General features: G+C 35.2%; 1 protein-coding gene across 1 annotated transcript; it reads left to right on the top strand.

Moving 5' to 3' along the window:
• Positions 1–980: 980 nt before the first annotated feature.
• Positions 981–5,626, top strand: LOC149385056 (sulfite exporter TauE/SafE family protein 3-like). The gene is made up of 11 exons (XM_089625670.1): positions 981–1,383; positions 2,120–2,279; positions 2,372–2,572; positions 2,640–2,704; positions 2,791–2,898; positions 2,979–3,065; positions 3,161–3,211; positions 3,287–3,508; positions 4,265–4,358; positions 5,107–5,247; positions 5,483–5,626. The coding sequence occupies exons 1-11, from the start codon at positions 1,171–1,173 to the stop codon at positions 5,560–5,562; spliced, it is 1,422 nt and encodes a 473-aa protein (XP_089481796.1). The 5' UTR covers positions 981–1,170; the 3' UTR covers positions 5,563–5,626.
• Positions 5,627–16,985: the final 11,359 nt, after the last annotated feature.

Here is a 16,985-nt window from a genome sequence, read left to right as displayed (position 1 = left end):
TGTCGAAAATTTAGAAGCTGAGATTTAGAATCCTTCATAATTTCAACAAGCTAGGAATTTAGAATAGTGATTCAGAATCTAAGTGGAAATTTTCATCGAATTCAAACAACAATGTGTAGAATTAAAAAAAGTAGTGAATTTCCTTAATCTCCATTCATAATTATCATTCTTTAGCCTTCGATTAATATTAATTATATAATCTAAATTGTTTGCATGTTTTTTATAGTATTATTTTTCTGTAAAAAAAAGTATGACAATTCCCAAGAGACCTTATCATAAACTTTCAGATTTGTTAATAAAGTGATGTCTAAATTATATGGGGTGCTGATACTAACGTGGCTCCCAAATTTTTAGGCGTAATAAAATGTTACGTTGCAAATTTCGAGCCATGCTACAACTCATTTTGTAATATTGTTTATGACGATATTGTCATAAATTTTACGAATAATGTCAGAAAAAAACGTTTCATAAAATCATATATTCAATTACAAAATCCTTAACCTTCCAATAGATTTGCTTTGAAGATTTTATAACATAATCTTTATAAATATATATGATTTTATGACGTATTGTCATTATAAACCATGCTTAATCACATGCCTAAAAATCCGATAGCATGGAAGGGACTTTAAGCGATTATAATATCAGAATTCAGAATGCTAGGTACCCACGATTAAATTCTTCAATCGTCATCACTTTAATATATATTTATTTATTGTTATTGCAACTTGCAAGGCCAATTGTGGACATACGCGTGTGAAACGATCAATATGAACGCTCAGCCAGGCTACTAATATAGAAAGTTTTCATTAATACCAAGTTCCAACCTGAGAGTTTCCTTTTTCTTTTTCGGATCGCAAGTTGATATGTACATCTCAACCCATTTTCCATGGGCCACGTTTAGATGCACTGTGTACTATATGCAACGTTTGCTTTTTTATTTTTATCTTACGACAGAAAGATTGGTACCAGATACGCTAGAAAAAACGTTATTAGTCTAGCTGAGAGAGAGAGAGAGAGAGAGAGAGAGAGAGAGAGAGAGAGAGAGAGAGAGCGGATCAACAGGAGAGATATTCTTCAAATCTTATATTAAGCCTGTTTAGTACGACTGAAATTCGGATTTCAAAATACGCTCTATAGTTAGACGGATGAGAAGAAACATCATCATTTATGGCTTGGAAGACTCACGGAAACTGGCGTAACAAAATGATGAGACAAATTGGAATCATTATAATTTGTTCTGTGCTTTTATCTTCAGTCCTCATTTCGGCACAAGAAATCAAATCTGGAGACTCTGGTGAGATTGGAACGAACCATGTTGTCAAGGTGTCAAGGAATTCGTCTCAACCTGAAAGCCGATCTGGATACAAACATGTTTGGCCAGTAAGTTTGATTATAACACCTATATATATACTGAAATTAATTTGAATCTTTGATGTATTTTTCTCTTTCTAATTTTGTGCGCTGTGTTTCTTTTATTTACAACTGCAAACACATGTACTTTTTTTGTAGCTTCCTTGGAAAGTTTCCCGATATGTAAAAGGATCATAGCTAGCTATGTATAGAAAATGGAATTATTCGCTTTTCAATTTACCTAATTATTTTTCTTCTTCCTCTTGCTTTCCTCTACTTTTTTAAGACCACTATATTTAAGCATATTGACAAATTTTAATACTGTTCAAAAGATATTTGTTAGTGTATGCTTCCCTACTGATCATACAGTATTGGTAATTAAAACGAACAAAAAATGCCATCATGACATATCAATCAGGGTAATACTATTAACTATTAAGGTTAGGGTACTGAAGCTATACTTTAAATTTAATAAATTTAAAAAATAGTTAATAGTTTTCTAATGAAATAGTCAAAATTTACAAAAATATAAAAGTTTCAATAATTTTCTTTTTACCCTTATTAAAAGTTACTTATATACATCGTTAAATTCCTAATAATAATGTCAATTTTTTTCACAACATAATTTTGATTATTTTATTAAAAACTTACAACTTATGACTATTTTGTTAATCAATTAATTTTTAATTGTTATTTGTACAACTTTTTATATTATTAAAGTTTGATTTTTATATTATTAAAGTTTGATTGGGTTGGGGTGTGATAGGAGATGAGATTTGGGTGGAAAATAGCGGTGGGAGGTATAATTGGATTTCTGGGAGCAGCGTTTGGAAGTGTTGGAGGAGTCGGTGGAGGTGGCATATTTGTGCCTATGCTCACTCTCATTATTGGCTTTGATGAAAAATCCTCAACCGCAATTTCAAAATGTAAGAGAAATTAATACTTTATTTGCACTTAAACGCTTATGTTACGTGGCTTACATCGCTAAATAATTGTAATATTTATTAATAAATACTAGGTATGGTGATGGGTGGAGCAGCAGCAACGGTGGTGTACAATCTAGGGCAAAATCATCCAACACTTGATTTGCCAATAATAGATTATGACTTGGCTCTCCTCTTTACACCAATGTTGATGCTCGGAATCAGTCTCGGAGTGGCTTTCAACGTCATTTTTGCAGACTGGATGATCATTCTCTTGCTCATCATTGTCTTCCTCAGTGCGTAACTACATCATTACTATCATTATTTCTAAGAAAATTCATTACCTTATGTTATTTCCTGCAGCCACATCAACCATGTCATTTCTTAAAGGCGTCAAAATCTGGAAAAAAGAAACAATCATGAAAAAGGTTTGTTTTTTAAGATCTTAGTTCTTTTATAAATAGACCCACACATTAATTATTTCTTACATATATATCCTCTTTATCTCTATTAGGAGGCTGCTTTGCGTTTGCAAGAAAATGCTAATATTAATAACGAAGAAGTCGTATACAACACTGATAGCGATGAAGTAGAAACAAAGCAACCTGAGAAAAGAAAACGGGTACGTGAGTATATTAGATTTTAGATGCACATTCAATAATTAACAATCTCACTTTTATCACTAAATCAATACCTCCACAGGCTCGTACGTTGAAGAGTATATACTGGAAAGAACTTGGACTTCTAATTGGAGTTTGGGTCATAGTAGTAGCCATCCAAATCGGCAAGGTCTAATATATATATACACACATGGATATATGTAAATCAATTCTTACATATAACAGCTTCTAATTAATAAGAAAAATAATAATGTTTTTGAACAGAATCACACTAGAACCTGTTCACCCTTGTATTGGGCGCTAAACGCCTTACAGGTACGTACAACTCTATAATAAATATGAAGAATTTATAGTATGTTGAAGTGTATATGAAGCGATGATTATGATCAGATTCCGGTGATGGCGGCGATGACGCTGTATGAGGCGGTGTGTTTGTACAAAGGAAGGAGAAGAGTGGCTTCGAAAGGAGAGGAAGTGACTGAGTGGAGAGTGACAAGGCTGGCGATTTGTTGTGTGTTGGGAATAGTGGCTGGGATGCTTGGTGGTTTGCTTGGTCTCGGCGGAGGCTTCATTATGGGCCCACTTTTTCTTGAGCTTGGAATCCTTCCTCAGGTCCTTTCTCATCACCTTCCTAATCATATGCTTCTCTTTCATTTTATATTTTTTTTACTCAATGTACGTACGTACTCACTTCTTTCTCCATAAGGTTTTATTCCGTTTCATGTTTATTTATATTTTTTTTTTGGCTTTTTTTTTTAAGGGCAGACAGACCTTCAAGGAATTTACAAAATGATCTTCAATTATTATTGGCTATTTTAATTAAAGTCTCATTTTTTTTAAAATAAATTCAACATTTTAAACTATATTTACAAATTTAATTAATTACTTATAATTTTGAAATACATTAATTATCAATAAATATTTTACTCTAAACATTTAAAATTGTTTAATTTTTTATTAATATTCTAGGGCCTCAATTAATTTCATTTATAAAATTAACAAGTTTAATTTTGTAATCATGTTTAATTAGTTTATGTATTGAATTTTGAGAAAACAAACATGTAATTGTTGTTTGGAAAATGACTAATATACAACGGAAGAAATACTACGAAAACAATAATTATTATTATTATTTATAAACTGGCACAATAACTAATTTTTAAGGATATGTACGATTCTGTCCAATCTAAAGCGGATCCCTGAATGGATTAGACCATTTTGAACAGTTAGAAGAATTGACCGAGTATTATGTTGATAGTTTAGTGAAATAGAAAACATGTGTTAAAGACTTCCCCAACGATAAATCCTCGTACCAATGAAAAGACAGAGATGTCGGTTACAATTTATTATTCATCATCATGCATGCAGGTGTCAAGTGCCACGGCCACACTTATAATGCTATTCTCTTCGTCCATGTCCGTTTTGGAATACTACCTCTTAAAACGATTCCCAGTACCTTATGGTAATTTTTCTTCCAGAAATTTAAATGTTATAATGTTCAGAACTATGAATGAAATAACATATGCGAGAATTATATAATTTATTTTGCGCAAAAAATGTATATCTAGATTCGACACCTAATTTTTTTTTAGTTAATAGGTTTTATTAGTTATATAGTTTTATAAACATAATAAAATTATTATATAACTAATTTTTTTGTTAATTGGTATGTCTTTTTATTCACATGGTAAAATTTAGGTAAATACTCAAATTTACAAAAGTATAGAATGTTCAAATTGTCCACATGATTATACATCATCCAAATATCTATTTATTTACAATTAACAAAAGGTTGGCTTCAGATAAAAAAAAAAAAAAAAACAAAACAAAAAGTTGACTAAATAGCAATTCACAGATTTTTAGTGACTTAATTACTTAATAATTTGCAATATATATATATATATATATATATATATATATATATATATATGTATATTGGTTTTTTGGGAATAGATTATGAACTATACATTATTTAGGGGGTTTTTCTGGTATACTAAATATCAATTAATTTTTTTTAAATGGGAATGACTACAAACTTCAATAGTTTAATGATTATATTCTTCTAAAAATTAGTATACCAGAAATTACTAGCATAACAAATCAAGTTATCAAAGATTAGTCGAGTAAAAAAAGTCAGTAAATAATCATATATAGTCAAACCATACAACAATATTAGTGTGTGTGGATTTCATTAATTTTGGGATATCCAGCTCTATACTTTGCTGGAGTGGCCGTATTTTCGGCTGTTGTGGGCCAATATGTGGTGGGAAAGGCGATCAAGATATTAGGAAGAGCCTCTTTGATTATTTTCATCTTGTCCTCCATGATCTTCATCAGTGCATTAACGCTAGGTATGCATATGGAAATTATATATATATATACATATATATATATATATAGGTATGCATATGGAAATTATATATATACATATATATATATATATATATATATATACGGACAGACCTGTATATGCACACACATGTAAAAAAACCAAAATGCATAGTTATTTCTTTTTCTTTTTATTATCCTTAATCAATTATATATATAAAGTATTTTTATAATATTTTAATTTGTTTATAAATACAGGGGGTGTCGGAATAGCAAGCACGGTTGAGAAGATTCACCGCAGGGACTACATGGGATTTGAAGATATTTGCAAATACTAAGTAGATAGTATTCTTGGTTATAATACCTACAAAATTTTGATTCAAGCTGAATGAAATTCAAGTTTCGATTTCATCCTCCCTCTTATATGGATGCATACAGCTTGGCTATATAGGTTATTGTTTGATCACAATATTATGCATATCTTGGCTATATAGGTTATTGTTCGATCACAATATATATATATATATATATATATATATATATATATATATATGCATACATCTTGGCTATATAGGTTATTGTTCGATCACTATATATATATATATATATATATATATATATATATATATATATATATGTGTGTGTGTGTGTGTGTATGTACACAGACGCTAGAGACTTGAACAGGTCACGTGACGTGAAGATTAATTGTTAACACATGAAAAATTGCAAAAGAAGAATATACATTCCTAAAAATAATACTTTTTAAAGAAATTTTCGTAAATACCATCAAATTCTCTTAATTTGATGATAATTACTGAATTATCTATAAGAATCGTTATTTTTAGAAAATTTCAATTGGTTTATGAGTTTTCAACTTATCAACATATACTTCAAAGTGGTATTTTTGAATTTTTTTTTTTAAAAAGCGTGATTTAAAAAAAAATTAATCAGTCAATGAGCAAATTGATTATCACCGAAGATGTATGTATATATATATGACATATATATATATATATATAATATATATATGGTATTCGAATCCTCTCTAAAATATAAAAAATTTGAATTCAGCAGTTATTTATGTATTTATATGTAATTCATGCCATAGTTGTTTTCAAGAATTAGATTTAAAATTGTGGATTTTTTATTTTCATTCATATATATTTGGTAAACAAATAATCTTTTGGTACAAATAACCTTTTTAAATGTTTTTTTTAATTTACGCTTATTACAATAAAATAATCTCCACTTGGAAAAAAATTACATGTATATATTCTAAGTATACATTCAATACGTATTTTGTAACTTGATTATAACTTGATACGTATACTTTCATATGTATCTTTTTTATTTTATCGAAATGTTGCACGTATACTTTTATGGTTTATTGTTTCATACTTTTATTCTAAAAAATTGCGCTTACACCATTTGTTTATTGTTTCTTATTAATGTATATCTTAAAACTTACTTAAACAAGAAATACTTTCCTACATAGACTCCGTCGACTTTTGAGTTATTTGAATATTTTAAAGTTATACATGCTCGTGGATCATGCCCTTCGACATTGCCATGTCATTCTCTTTCTTTTGGCATCAAATATATCTCGCAAACTGGCATAGTAATCGATCATCGTGTAGTACACGATCCAGTCTTTCTCAATTGTCTCATATGTACAGAGCAATAAATGATGTTCTGGTCATTGGTTCGTAGCAATGACTTCAATTGATGTGATATCTTTGAAAGATAATGCCATGAATGGTTTGTTTCATGATCCGGAGAAACGAAATGGGATCGAAGATAACAGAGTGAGAGGCTCGAGGTAAGATACAGATCGAAGAAGATGCTCGAGGTACGAGAGGAAAGATACGAGAGGCACCAATCGATTTGAATGACGAAGTAAGATAATGACGGATCGAAGTTAATGGAGTTATAAAATTGTCCCTCGAGCAAAGGGGCTTTGATCGTGGAGTTGCAAAGGAGAGGATCATTGAGTTATCTATATAGGGAATTTTTTTCGAAAATGTGGCCCTTTGTCATACTCCTACTTAAGCCAGGCAACCCTTTCCGTGGGCCACTTAATCATTAAGAATCTCACGTCGTACACGTGGCTGGCCCTGACCCTATATGATATCATGTGGTTGCTCCGCCCCAACACCTCTACCAGAGCCCGCAACATCTCATGTGTTCACAGTGCGATCATGTCATCCAAGAAGTTTATCGTCCTTGCCAAACTCTCTGGCTACCTCCCCGACTTGGGCGAACACAACACCTAGCTCCTACGCTCTTTAACGGCAGCGGACACTATTCTGAAAATTATCTGAAACAATGCGGAATACGATTTCCCTAACCTTCTTGTGCACAATTAAATCCAATACGACACTCTTTTCCAAGATAGTACGCCGTACGCTTGCTAACATCCACCACTAGGAGTACCTAATGAAAACTATCAAAAAATTCATATTTATGTTAAGATAGATATAACCGGGATAAATAAAAAGATATTTGAAGTCTAATTACTTACTCATGATTATAAAAAAGATATTTGAAGTAATTACTTACTCATAATTATAAAAACCTAGAGCAGTAGTTAAATACTTATGTTTTGAGAGTCTGGGATATGATCGGTGGAGAAATGGATTTGAAGATTGTGGAAACCATGTCCCCCAAAAAGGAGTAAATATTCGCTAACTAGAAAGTTGAATCTATAATCGATAGACTGCATGCACTTTTGTTTATGAGTATTAGTGAAAGAATTTTTCTCTACGGATTCAATTGAACCTAAGGCTCATAAGTGACATAGAGCGTATAACGGTTATATACATCCTTTGTGAAATGACGTAACGTTAGTGATTGTTTGTTCACGTATTGGATATATATCGATGGACTCTCTATTAAAACGCGTAAATGTAATTCTAAAAAAAACGTGTTTAGTTTCTAGTGCAATGACTTTGGAATTTGATATGTTGAAATATAGAAGAATCAAAATCGCTCTAATTCATGTTTATCACAGTTTTACTCTTTAGGTTGATAGTCCCCGAGTCGGCTCTATATAGATGGACATTGAAATTCGATATTCCACTAGTCTCAATCTTCCATAAACTACGAGTACATAACACATTTTAGATACGTAAAAAATTAGTTTAAACGAAAAACTTATTAGTTAATTAACTAGATAAATCACTTGAATTTCATTGGGCTTTGGAAGCCAATTATTTTCGTCCACCATAGACCCAATAAGACCATGGTGGATGTCCAAGCCATTAATAATGGCCTTGGAATATTGTTTTAATAAAACATAGGAGGATAAGATATAGTTTAGGGAATATTCTAAAATAATATAATGTACCAATTATTAACCTGCCTGATTATTTAGGAATTGAATAAAGTAGTTGAAGTGGTTGAAATTTTTTCTCCCTGGAAAAACTATAAATGGTCTCACCATAGTGAAATACTCGTCCAGCACAGAGCATTTGAGCTATCAAATATTCTCTCTACCCACTAAGAGATTTTTGACATCCCTATATTCTCATAAATGTGTTTTATTGTTTCAACAAATCTCTCATTGATTCAATAAAAGCAAACAAGGAGTTAGTCCACCCTATTCATCCTCGTCCATCTTCAGAACGGCTTAGAAGACTTTGATGTCCGTTTGAAGAAGAAGAAGAAGAAGAAGAAGAAGAAGATGCGATGATTGTGTCAATTTGGAGGATGAGGATGATGATGATGAGGAGGAGGAGGAGAAGTAGTTGTGTGAGAAATTGTGGAATCGAGAAAGATTGTGATAAGTCCAAAGCGTCCAGATCAAGAGCGAGTCAATGATCAATATTAACAGGTTCATAATGAAGAAGTGACAGAAAGACTTCCATGTAAGTATTGCGATGTTCTTTTTGTGTATGATTAAAGTCTGCTCCTGACCACACATTAGTAGTTCCTGATTATTAAATTGAATGTATGATTCTTTTTTGTTCTAATAATTAATTAGATATGTATTATAATTAATGATGGTTAATTTTATATGGAGGATTAGATTTGATCCGACCAAAAAACATAAGATCTCGATGCTTGATTAATTGATATTTTAGCACGTAGAATCGATAACACTAGTGTACCTACTTTATATCCATTAAGCAATTACTACCATTACCACCCTCAACCCACCAAAAACTTTCATAGAAGTCACTAGCATCAGTGCCAGACACTTAAGAGCACTGCATGCACTACAACTACCAAAAAAAAAAAAATAAGCGACTCACGTTTTAGAAGCGACAAATTGCTTCTAAATTTGGACAAAATTCAAGTCGTGGGTTATGTCCCCTTTTAATTTGAAATTCATATGTAGGTTCGGATCATGGCCTATGTCACTGATATATAGTGACACGCATAGGCATGGACGCTTGAGGGCAGGAAGCTGCGATGAGGATTGTTCTCAGCGAGCATTACACTGGGCTATAGGGATAAGGTTGTTGATCCATTGTACATACTTTCTCAAAACTTAATCTCGCAACTTTTGGATATCATATCTTAATAAGCGGAGCGAGATTTCCAAGTTACAAAGCACGATGAGGGATCTCACTAACGCATTCCACGGATCTCGACGAGACTTGCAGAGAAGGTGTTGATACTACTACAAAAGCGACTTTTGGTTGTGGATCGCATCTAAAATAATTTTGGATGCAACATGTCACATCCAAAGGCATCAACAAGCATCACCAAAAAATGGTGATAAAGTCGCATCCAAAGCCTTGCGTAAAAGTGTGATAAGTGCATTTCATACATACTCATATCGAGTTCTTTTAAGCTTGAATCGAAACGAGTCCTTAGGTATTTTTTATAGATTTTCTAGTTCTCTTTGTTTTCATAGGTTCTTTATGAGCTACAAGTGATATTGGAGCAATTTTATAGTGATTCAAAGACTTTTTTATAAAAGTTAGACCGAAACAAGAACCACGTCATTCTCTTTTGCATGATTTTGAGATTCAATATTGACAATTTTGGATAAATTCTTTTCACAACTGAATATATCTTTCTATTATCTTTCCAACGGATATTTATTTGCAAAAATTGGATATCGAAACAAGACGTTACAGCAAGTTTGAGCACCATTGGCGCAACGCACATCTTTGCGCTCGACAGAGGCATCCGCGCCGTCCATGCACCTCCAAGCGCCCAAATAACTCCTAAAATCATCCAAAACCTTTTATATATGAATTAGAATCTCTGGAAACATATATTTTTCATTAGTTAAGGTTGTCGGTTTCTTATTTGGCTCGTTGGGAGAGAAAGAAACCCAGAAAGAGAAAGACCCGTTCATCACCGTTGTCATCACCATCGATTATGCATTTTTTCCTTTTTCATTTTATCTCAGGAACTCCCGTTTTTATGCTTGATTATTTTAGTTTAATTATGAGTTTTGTTTATTTATTTTTCTCATCACCATGGAGTAGTCTCTGAGAGGGTCATGGCACAGCGTGCTTGAATATGGTTTGTGTTGGAATTGATCTAGGGTTTAAGAAAAAGTTTAACGCTTCGGTAAGCGGCGGAATTTTTAAAAAATTTCTTTTGATAAGTAAAACGTTTTTACTAACCTAGACAAATAGCAAGCACATGTAAATAAAACTATTATGAGCATTAAAGATTACTAACCTTTTTAGAAGTTTGAACGTTGAGAAGCTTTTGGAAAGTTGCAACGTTCGTCTCCCCTTGCGGCACGTCTCTCTTCTTTCCTCGGCAACACGAGCAACCACGATGGTTTCTATCACAAGAATCACTTGAGAGAAAATGAATTAGCGAGTGGGCACTTTTAAACACGACGACTCAAGAACAAGTCTTAGAGTCGAAGAGCTAAAACACTAGGTCAAATGTGGACCTAGGTGCCAAAACAAAAACAAAAAGAACTTAGAGAGAGAAAGAGAGAATAGTGGGCGGCCACAATGTCTAGAGAGAGAGTCTCTCAATCTCTAACTTATGTGGGATGAATGAAATGAGAAGAATAAAGCCCCTATTTATAGGAGAGGCTTAACATTCAATAAGGTAGTTTCCTCTTCTATAGAATATCACATATTCATGAGGAAATATTCCTTATTTCCTTTTCTCATTTGGGCGTGTAAGCCTTGGCTTCTAGAAGCAAATTTTTTTCCTATTTTGCTTGCCTTGGCCGCCCATGTCATTTCCTCCTAGAGGAAATTTGTTTCCTCTTTTTCTTTTGGCAAGTATCTTCATACATTAATGCACAAAATAAACTCTCTTTCACACTAAGGGCTGCACGAAATTTAGTCTCCCATTTCCTTGGGTTGGATGGCCAAAAGGCTTTCTAGAAAGCCTTTCTAGATTTTTCTTTACTTGTTCATGACAACATAAGAAAAACTCATTAAGAATTTTCAAGTAAAATTCTATGAAATGAAATTAATTCACAAGGCCAAATGAACATATCATGGCCGAGTGTTTATGTCATCTATATGACCATGTCAAAAAATTTATTGACATTCATTTCATGCCATGTCCAAAAAGACAAAATTACCATTTCGATAATTTTCGTAAAACTTGTCTCGTTCTTGTTTTGACTTAGCTTCTAGTTTAACTATTCCTACTCGATGTGATTTGTGACAGTGACCTCATGGATCCAAATGAACAAAGCTTGAGCTAAACACTTGGACTCAAAAGTTCACAAACTTTTTCCAAGTTTAGCTTAATGTCAACTGACTCCACTAAAGAGTTGACACTGAAAATCTCTCGGTTCAAATGAATTTATTTTCTACTCAAGAATTCAACCAAATTATGATGAGCGGATCCACTGAATATTATCTATGTTTACCCTTCATGAATATCATCAGTCAGTCGGGATATACAAAATTACCATTTTACCCTTCTAGCTGTTATTTCCTCAACTCCTTTGTCGCTTGTGAATAAGTTAGAAACAATGTATTGACGAGGAGCTAACAAGTCACATTGTTTCATCCAAAAGAGTCAGGACTCAATTTGGACACTGGGCAGTTCATTTATTCACATTCCAAGAAACAAAGCATGAGGTGATATACATTGCATTTCAGCAATCTTGTACATGAATTCCATATCTATGAGAACTTCACAAAGTTACTCATGACATCTTCACAACTTAGTATTTCACCAATAGGCCCTGTTCAGAATCACATAGTGAGTCCGAACTCTGACTTTCTCAAATGAGAATACGTAAGCTGTGAAATGGCATGTCTCATTTCAGGATTAAGGTAAGCACGATGCAATTCATACGTAGTGACTTCGAGACATAAGAGGTTAAATGGTTTGTTCTTATTTTGTCTCTAGAAGTGCACTGGTCAATTCAGTACCTTCGGAAGATACCTAGAAGAACTATAGAGTCTCCAACTCTCAATGCCCCATAACCAGACATCATAGATTCTCCTAACGATCGTATTGAGGTCAATAGTCCTTTGACCCTTAGATTGCGAATATATCGTTTTAAGCAAACTACGAATAGTTTGTTCATGCAAATCTATATTTGTCTCTTCGTAAGTTGTTAAGTTTGTTTATGGACTAAAGACTAACGTTTTATCATAAAGCTTCAAACAGACAAGGAAGAATGAATCAACGTTTCAACTTTTATTAATGAATAAGCAATTACAAGCAAGAGTCTTCGTGAGACTTTATTACATCAAATGTACATAATAAAGACTACAACTCTTCTTGTGGGCACCATTGACAACAAACTCCCACTTGACTCAAGGAAGATGTGTGTAGTCCTTCATGCCTAATCCCTCTCGATGTTGTTCGAAGACCTTGTTCTCTAGGGCCTTGGTGAATGGATCTGCTAGGTTGTCCACCATTGAGATCTTCTTCACTTCCACGTCTCAGTGCAACACGATCTCTCGAATCAAATGGTATTTCCTCTCAATATGTTTAGAGTGCTTATGGCTTCGAGGTTCCTTTGAGTTAGCGACAGCCCCACTATTATCACAATAAAGGGTCATGGGCTCGTCGACGTTTGGAACAACTTCCAAATACTTAGGAATTTTCTAAGCCATACAGCTTCTTTGGATGCTTCACAAGCAGCCACATATTCTGCTTCCATTGTGGAGTCAGCAATGCAAGATTGCTTAATACTTCTCCACACAACAGCTCCACCATTAAGGATGAACACAGATCCCGAAGTGGATTTCCTGAAATCCTTATCCGCTTGAAAATCGGAGTCGGTATATGCCGTCATAGTCAGGTCAGTACCTGAGTATGTAAGCATCAAGTTCCTAGTTCTTCAAAGATACTTAAGAACATGCTTAACAGCAATCCAGTGCTCGGGTCCAGGGTTGGATTGGAAACGGCTAACTACGCCAACGGCGAAATAGATGTCAGGTCTAGTGCAAAGCATAGCATACATGAGGCTTCCTATGGCAGAGGCGTAAGGAATTTTCCTCATATCTTCAATCTCTTGTGCAGTCTTGGGAGACTGGTCCTTAGAGAGTGAGACTCCATGCCTAAAGGGAGTTTGGCCCTTCTTGGAGTCTTGCATCGAGAAGCGATCTATCACCATTGAGAATATAAGATGCTTGAGAGAGCGACAGAGTCTGGTTCTTCCTATCTCGAAAGATTTGGATCCCCAGAATGTATGCGGCTTCTCCTAGATCCTTCATATCGAATTGTTTCGCTAACTAGACCTTAACCTCAAATAACTTACCCACATCATTACCTATGAGTAATATATCATCGACATATAATACCAGAAACACAACTTTGCCTTCGTGTATTAACTTGTAAACACAAGGCTCATCTATTGACTGTTCAAAGCCGAAGCTTTTCACAGTTTCATCGAATCTAATATTCCATGACCTAGATGCTTGCTTGAGTCCATAAATGGACTTAAGTAACTCACAAACCTTGGTCTCTTGACCTTTTTCCACGAAACCGTCTGGTTGAACCATGTAAATGCGCTCGTCAAGATTGCCATTCAGGAAGGCTGTCTTGACATCCATTTGCCAGATCTCATAGTCGAGAGCTGCAGCTATGGATAGGAGTATGCGGATGGATTTAAGCATCGCGAGTGGCGAGAAGGTTTCTTCATAGTCAATCCCTTCTTGTTGGGTATAACCCTTCGTCACAAGTCGGAGCAGCCCTCTTCTTCGGTCCACCAAGGCTCGAAGCGAAAAGCCTAAGAAGGGGGATGACAGGTAACCAGATTGGGTTCAAGGAGAACCTGAATAAAACGATGGTCCGACCCATGGAAACCGAGCTAGGACACGTGGGATAACGGTAATAAATACGACTAAGAAGGAGAGGAAACAACACGGTTGAGGCGTTCTTGGATGTTGGCGGAGTCACTCTGCCCATTATCCTAAGTCACGTTCTTGTCGATGAAAGTGAGATTACGTAGGCTTCAGTTGTCAAAGAAGACTCCGAAATCAATCATGCTCGGTCTCGGGTTCGAGGAGCCCTCAATCTTGTAAAAATAGTCAAGAATTTTGTTAAAATCCCCAAAGCAGCACCACGGGAGATCGTAGAGATCATGTAAGCAATTGAGAAGGGTCCACGAGTGATGTCTTTGATCTCGGCAAATATGCCCGTAGAAACCGGTGAGGCACCACATGTGATTGAGAGGATGGTGATGATATAGTCGATGTGCCAAGTTGAGTAGCTACGAATGTCTACCTTCCAGCCACAATGCCAGAGAATGAGAAGACCACCATTGGAGCCTCATTATCAACCAGAAGAGGGTTAAAGAAGCCTAAACGAGCCCCAAATTTTCGAGCTCATCTATCGTGAAGTCTAATCTCGCTGAGGAAGACCAGACCTGAGGAAATGCCTTGGATAAGGCCTTAAAGCTTTAGGAATGACTCGGGGTTTCCCAAACCTTGAGAATTCCAAGCAAAGAAATTCATTGGGTAGAAATTGAGGATGAACAAGGAGATGGAAATTTATCAAGGTCGGGTTGGGAGATGGCAGGTTATGGGTAAAGAGGTGGGGTGTCCCGGGTCCAAGAGAGGGGTATTTTAAGTGGAATTTGAAAAGAAGTTCACTCATTAGGAGACAAAGAGTACGGAGATGGGAATCGAGAAAGGAATGGCGATAATTTTGGGAAACAGTTTGGGATTTGGGTGAGAGATTTGAATTCGAGATTTTGGTAGGGATTAATGGCAGATTTTATGGATTTTTGAAAGTGATTGCCAATGTGGAAGGTAAGTGAGATATTTGGGATTAATTTTGTTTTGTAGATGAGGACGTGGAAGGAAGGTGCGATGGAATTAGAATTTGGTTCGAGATTGTAGGGGATGGAGTGAGATTTCGGGAAAGTATATAATTTATGGGATTGAGATGGAAATGCCGCGTGGGAGAGTTTGATTGGGCAATGGGGCTGGGTCGCTTATCAGTAAGACCAGAGCGGCGGTCGGGAAAGTGGCTTACGGAGGAGGCTCTATCGCTAGAGAGACAGAGACTAGAGCCGCTGAGGAAGAGGCCAAAAAGGAGGGTTGGGTTGTCAGGGTCTAGGCTAGTCTGGCAGTCATGAAGATATAGGTGATGAGGCCGCATCGGAAGCAGAAAAACGAGAGCTTTTCGTAGAACTCGACCCATTTGACTTCACCGTCCCTGCCAAGCTTAATGTTCGAGCTGCGCCGAAGGGGAATTCTGACGACGAAACGAATACGCATGAGGAGAAAGCGGCCAATGCACAATCCTTTGTCACCGCAATTGATATCGAGAATACTTCCCATTTGGTTGCCCAGAAAAGTCCTGATGGCTTGAGTCATGGCGAAGATTAGTAGTTGATGGTGACCAGAAGTCGTCCTCGTCGTGGCCGTCGACATAGGGGTCTTTGAGCAAGAGGATGGCTTTGTCGAAGTTCCATGGTTCATTAGCGAGAACCATCGATCTGTCCGAGTCAAGCGAGAGTTGAACATAAATTTGTCCGCCTCCACTTGGGAGGTGTCGAGGGAGCCTTTAGGATTCCAAAGGGAATGGAAAAGATCATTTACAAAGTTCAGCCGTACAGGCATAGCCGTGAGAATTTTCCCTAAGAGGTTGAACCGGACCTCCTATTTTCCTTCTAGAAATCGAGAGTCTAGACAGAAAAATATAAGAGATGATAAATTGAGAGAGAGAGAGAGAGAGAGAGAGAGAGAGAGAGAGAGAGAGTGAAGACTATATTTTGGAAGACTTTTTTTTACAAACACAACTACTCTGTATATGTATTAATATTTTTTTTGTACTTTTCTTTCAAATGCTTAACTTTTAGGAGAAACTATACAACTAACTCGTATTGGACGAGCAAAGTACCTTAAATTCTTCATGTTTGAAATCATTCTTTGTATACCTCACGGGCTATATATCGAGACACAAATGTCATTGAGATTATACTTACTATCTAGTATAGAAAACTTTTTGTTTGTTTTGGCGAATATTATCTTCTCTTTATTGCTATTGGTTATTTGAAAAAAACTTGTTTGTTTTTTTTTTCTTTTAGGCATGGCAAAAATTTGAAGTAAGAACATAATAAAAAGGTGCATATTAAACAAAATATTCTCAAACTAAGACTAAGAAGCCCAATTATAAGAAATTTTTTTGAAAACAAGATAACCCAAATAGTTTTCACTAACATGTATTGGGTCGACGCCCGACTCGGCCCGATGGCCTTAGAGGACAAAGAACGAAAAAGAGACTGTCCTCGCCCGGCCCGGCCCGGCCACACCCTTTTGACACCCTAGTATATTATATATATATATATATATATGTATATATATATGTATATATATATATATACACGTATACACACATTTGCCAACAA

Source organism: Urtica dioica, chromosome 9 (assembly GCF_054948205.1).
Source record: "Urtica dioica subsp. dioica isolate 48M chromosome 9, U.dioica_male_clone48M_v1_H2, whole genome shotgun sequence".
Classification (NCBI taxonomy): Eukaryota; Viridiplantae; Streptophyta; class Magnoliopsida; order Rosales; family Urticaceae; genus Urtica; species Urtica dioica.
This window is presented reverse-complemented; position numbering and strand designations above follow the sequence as displayed.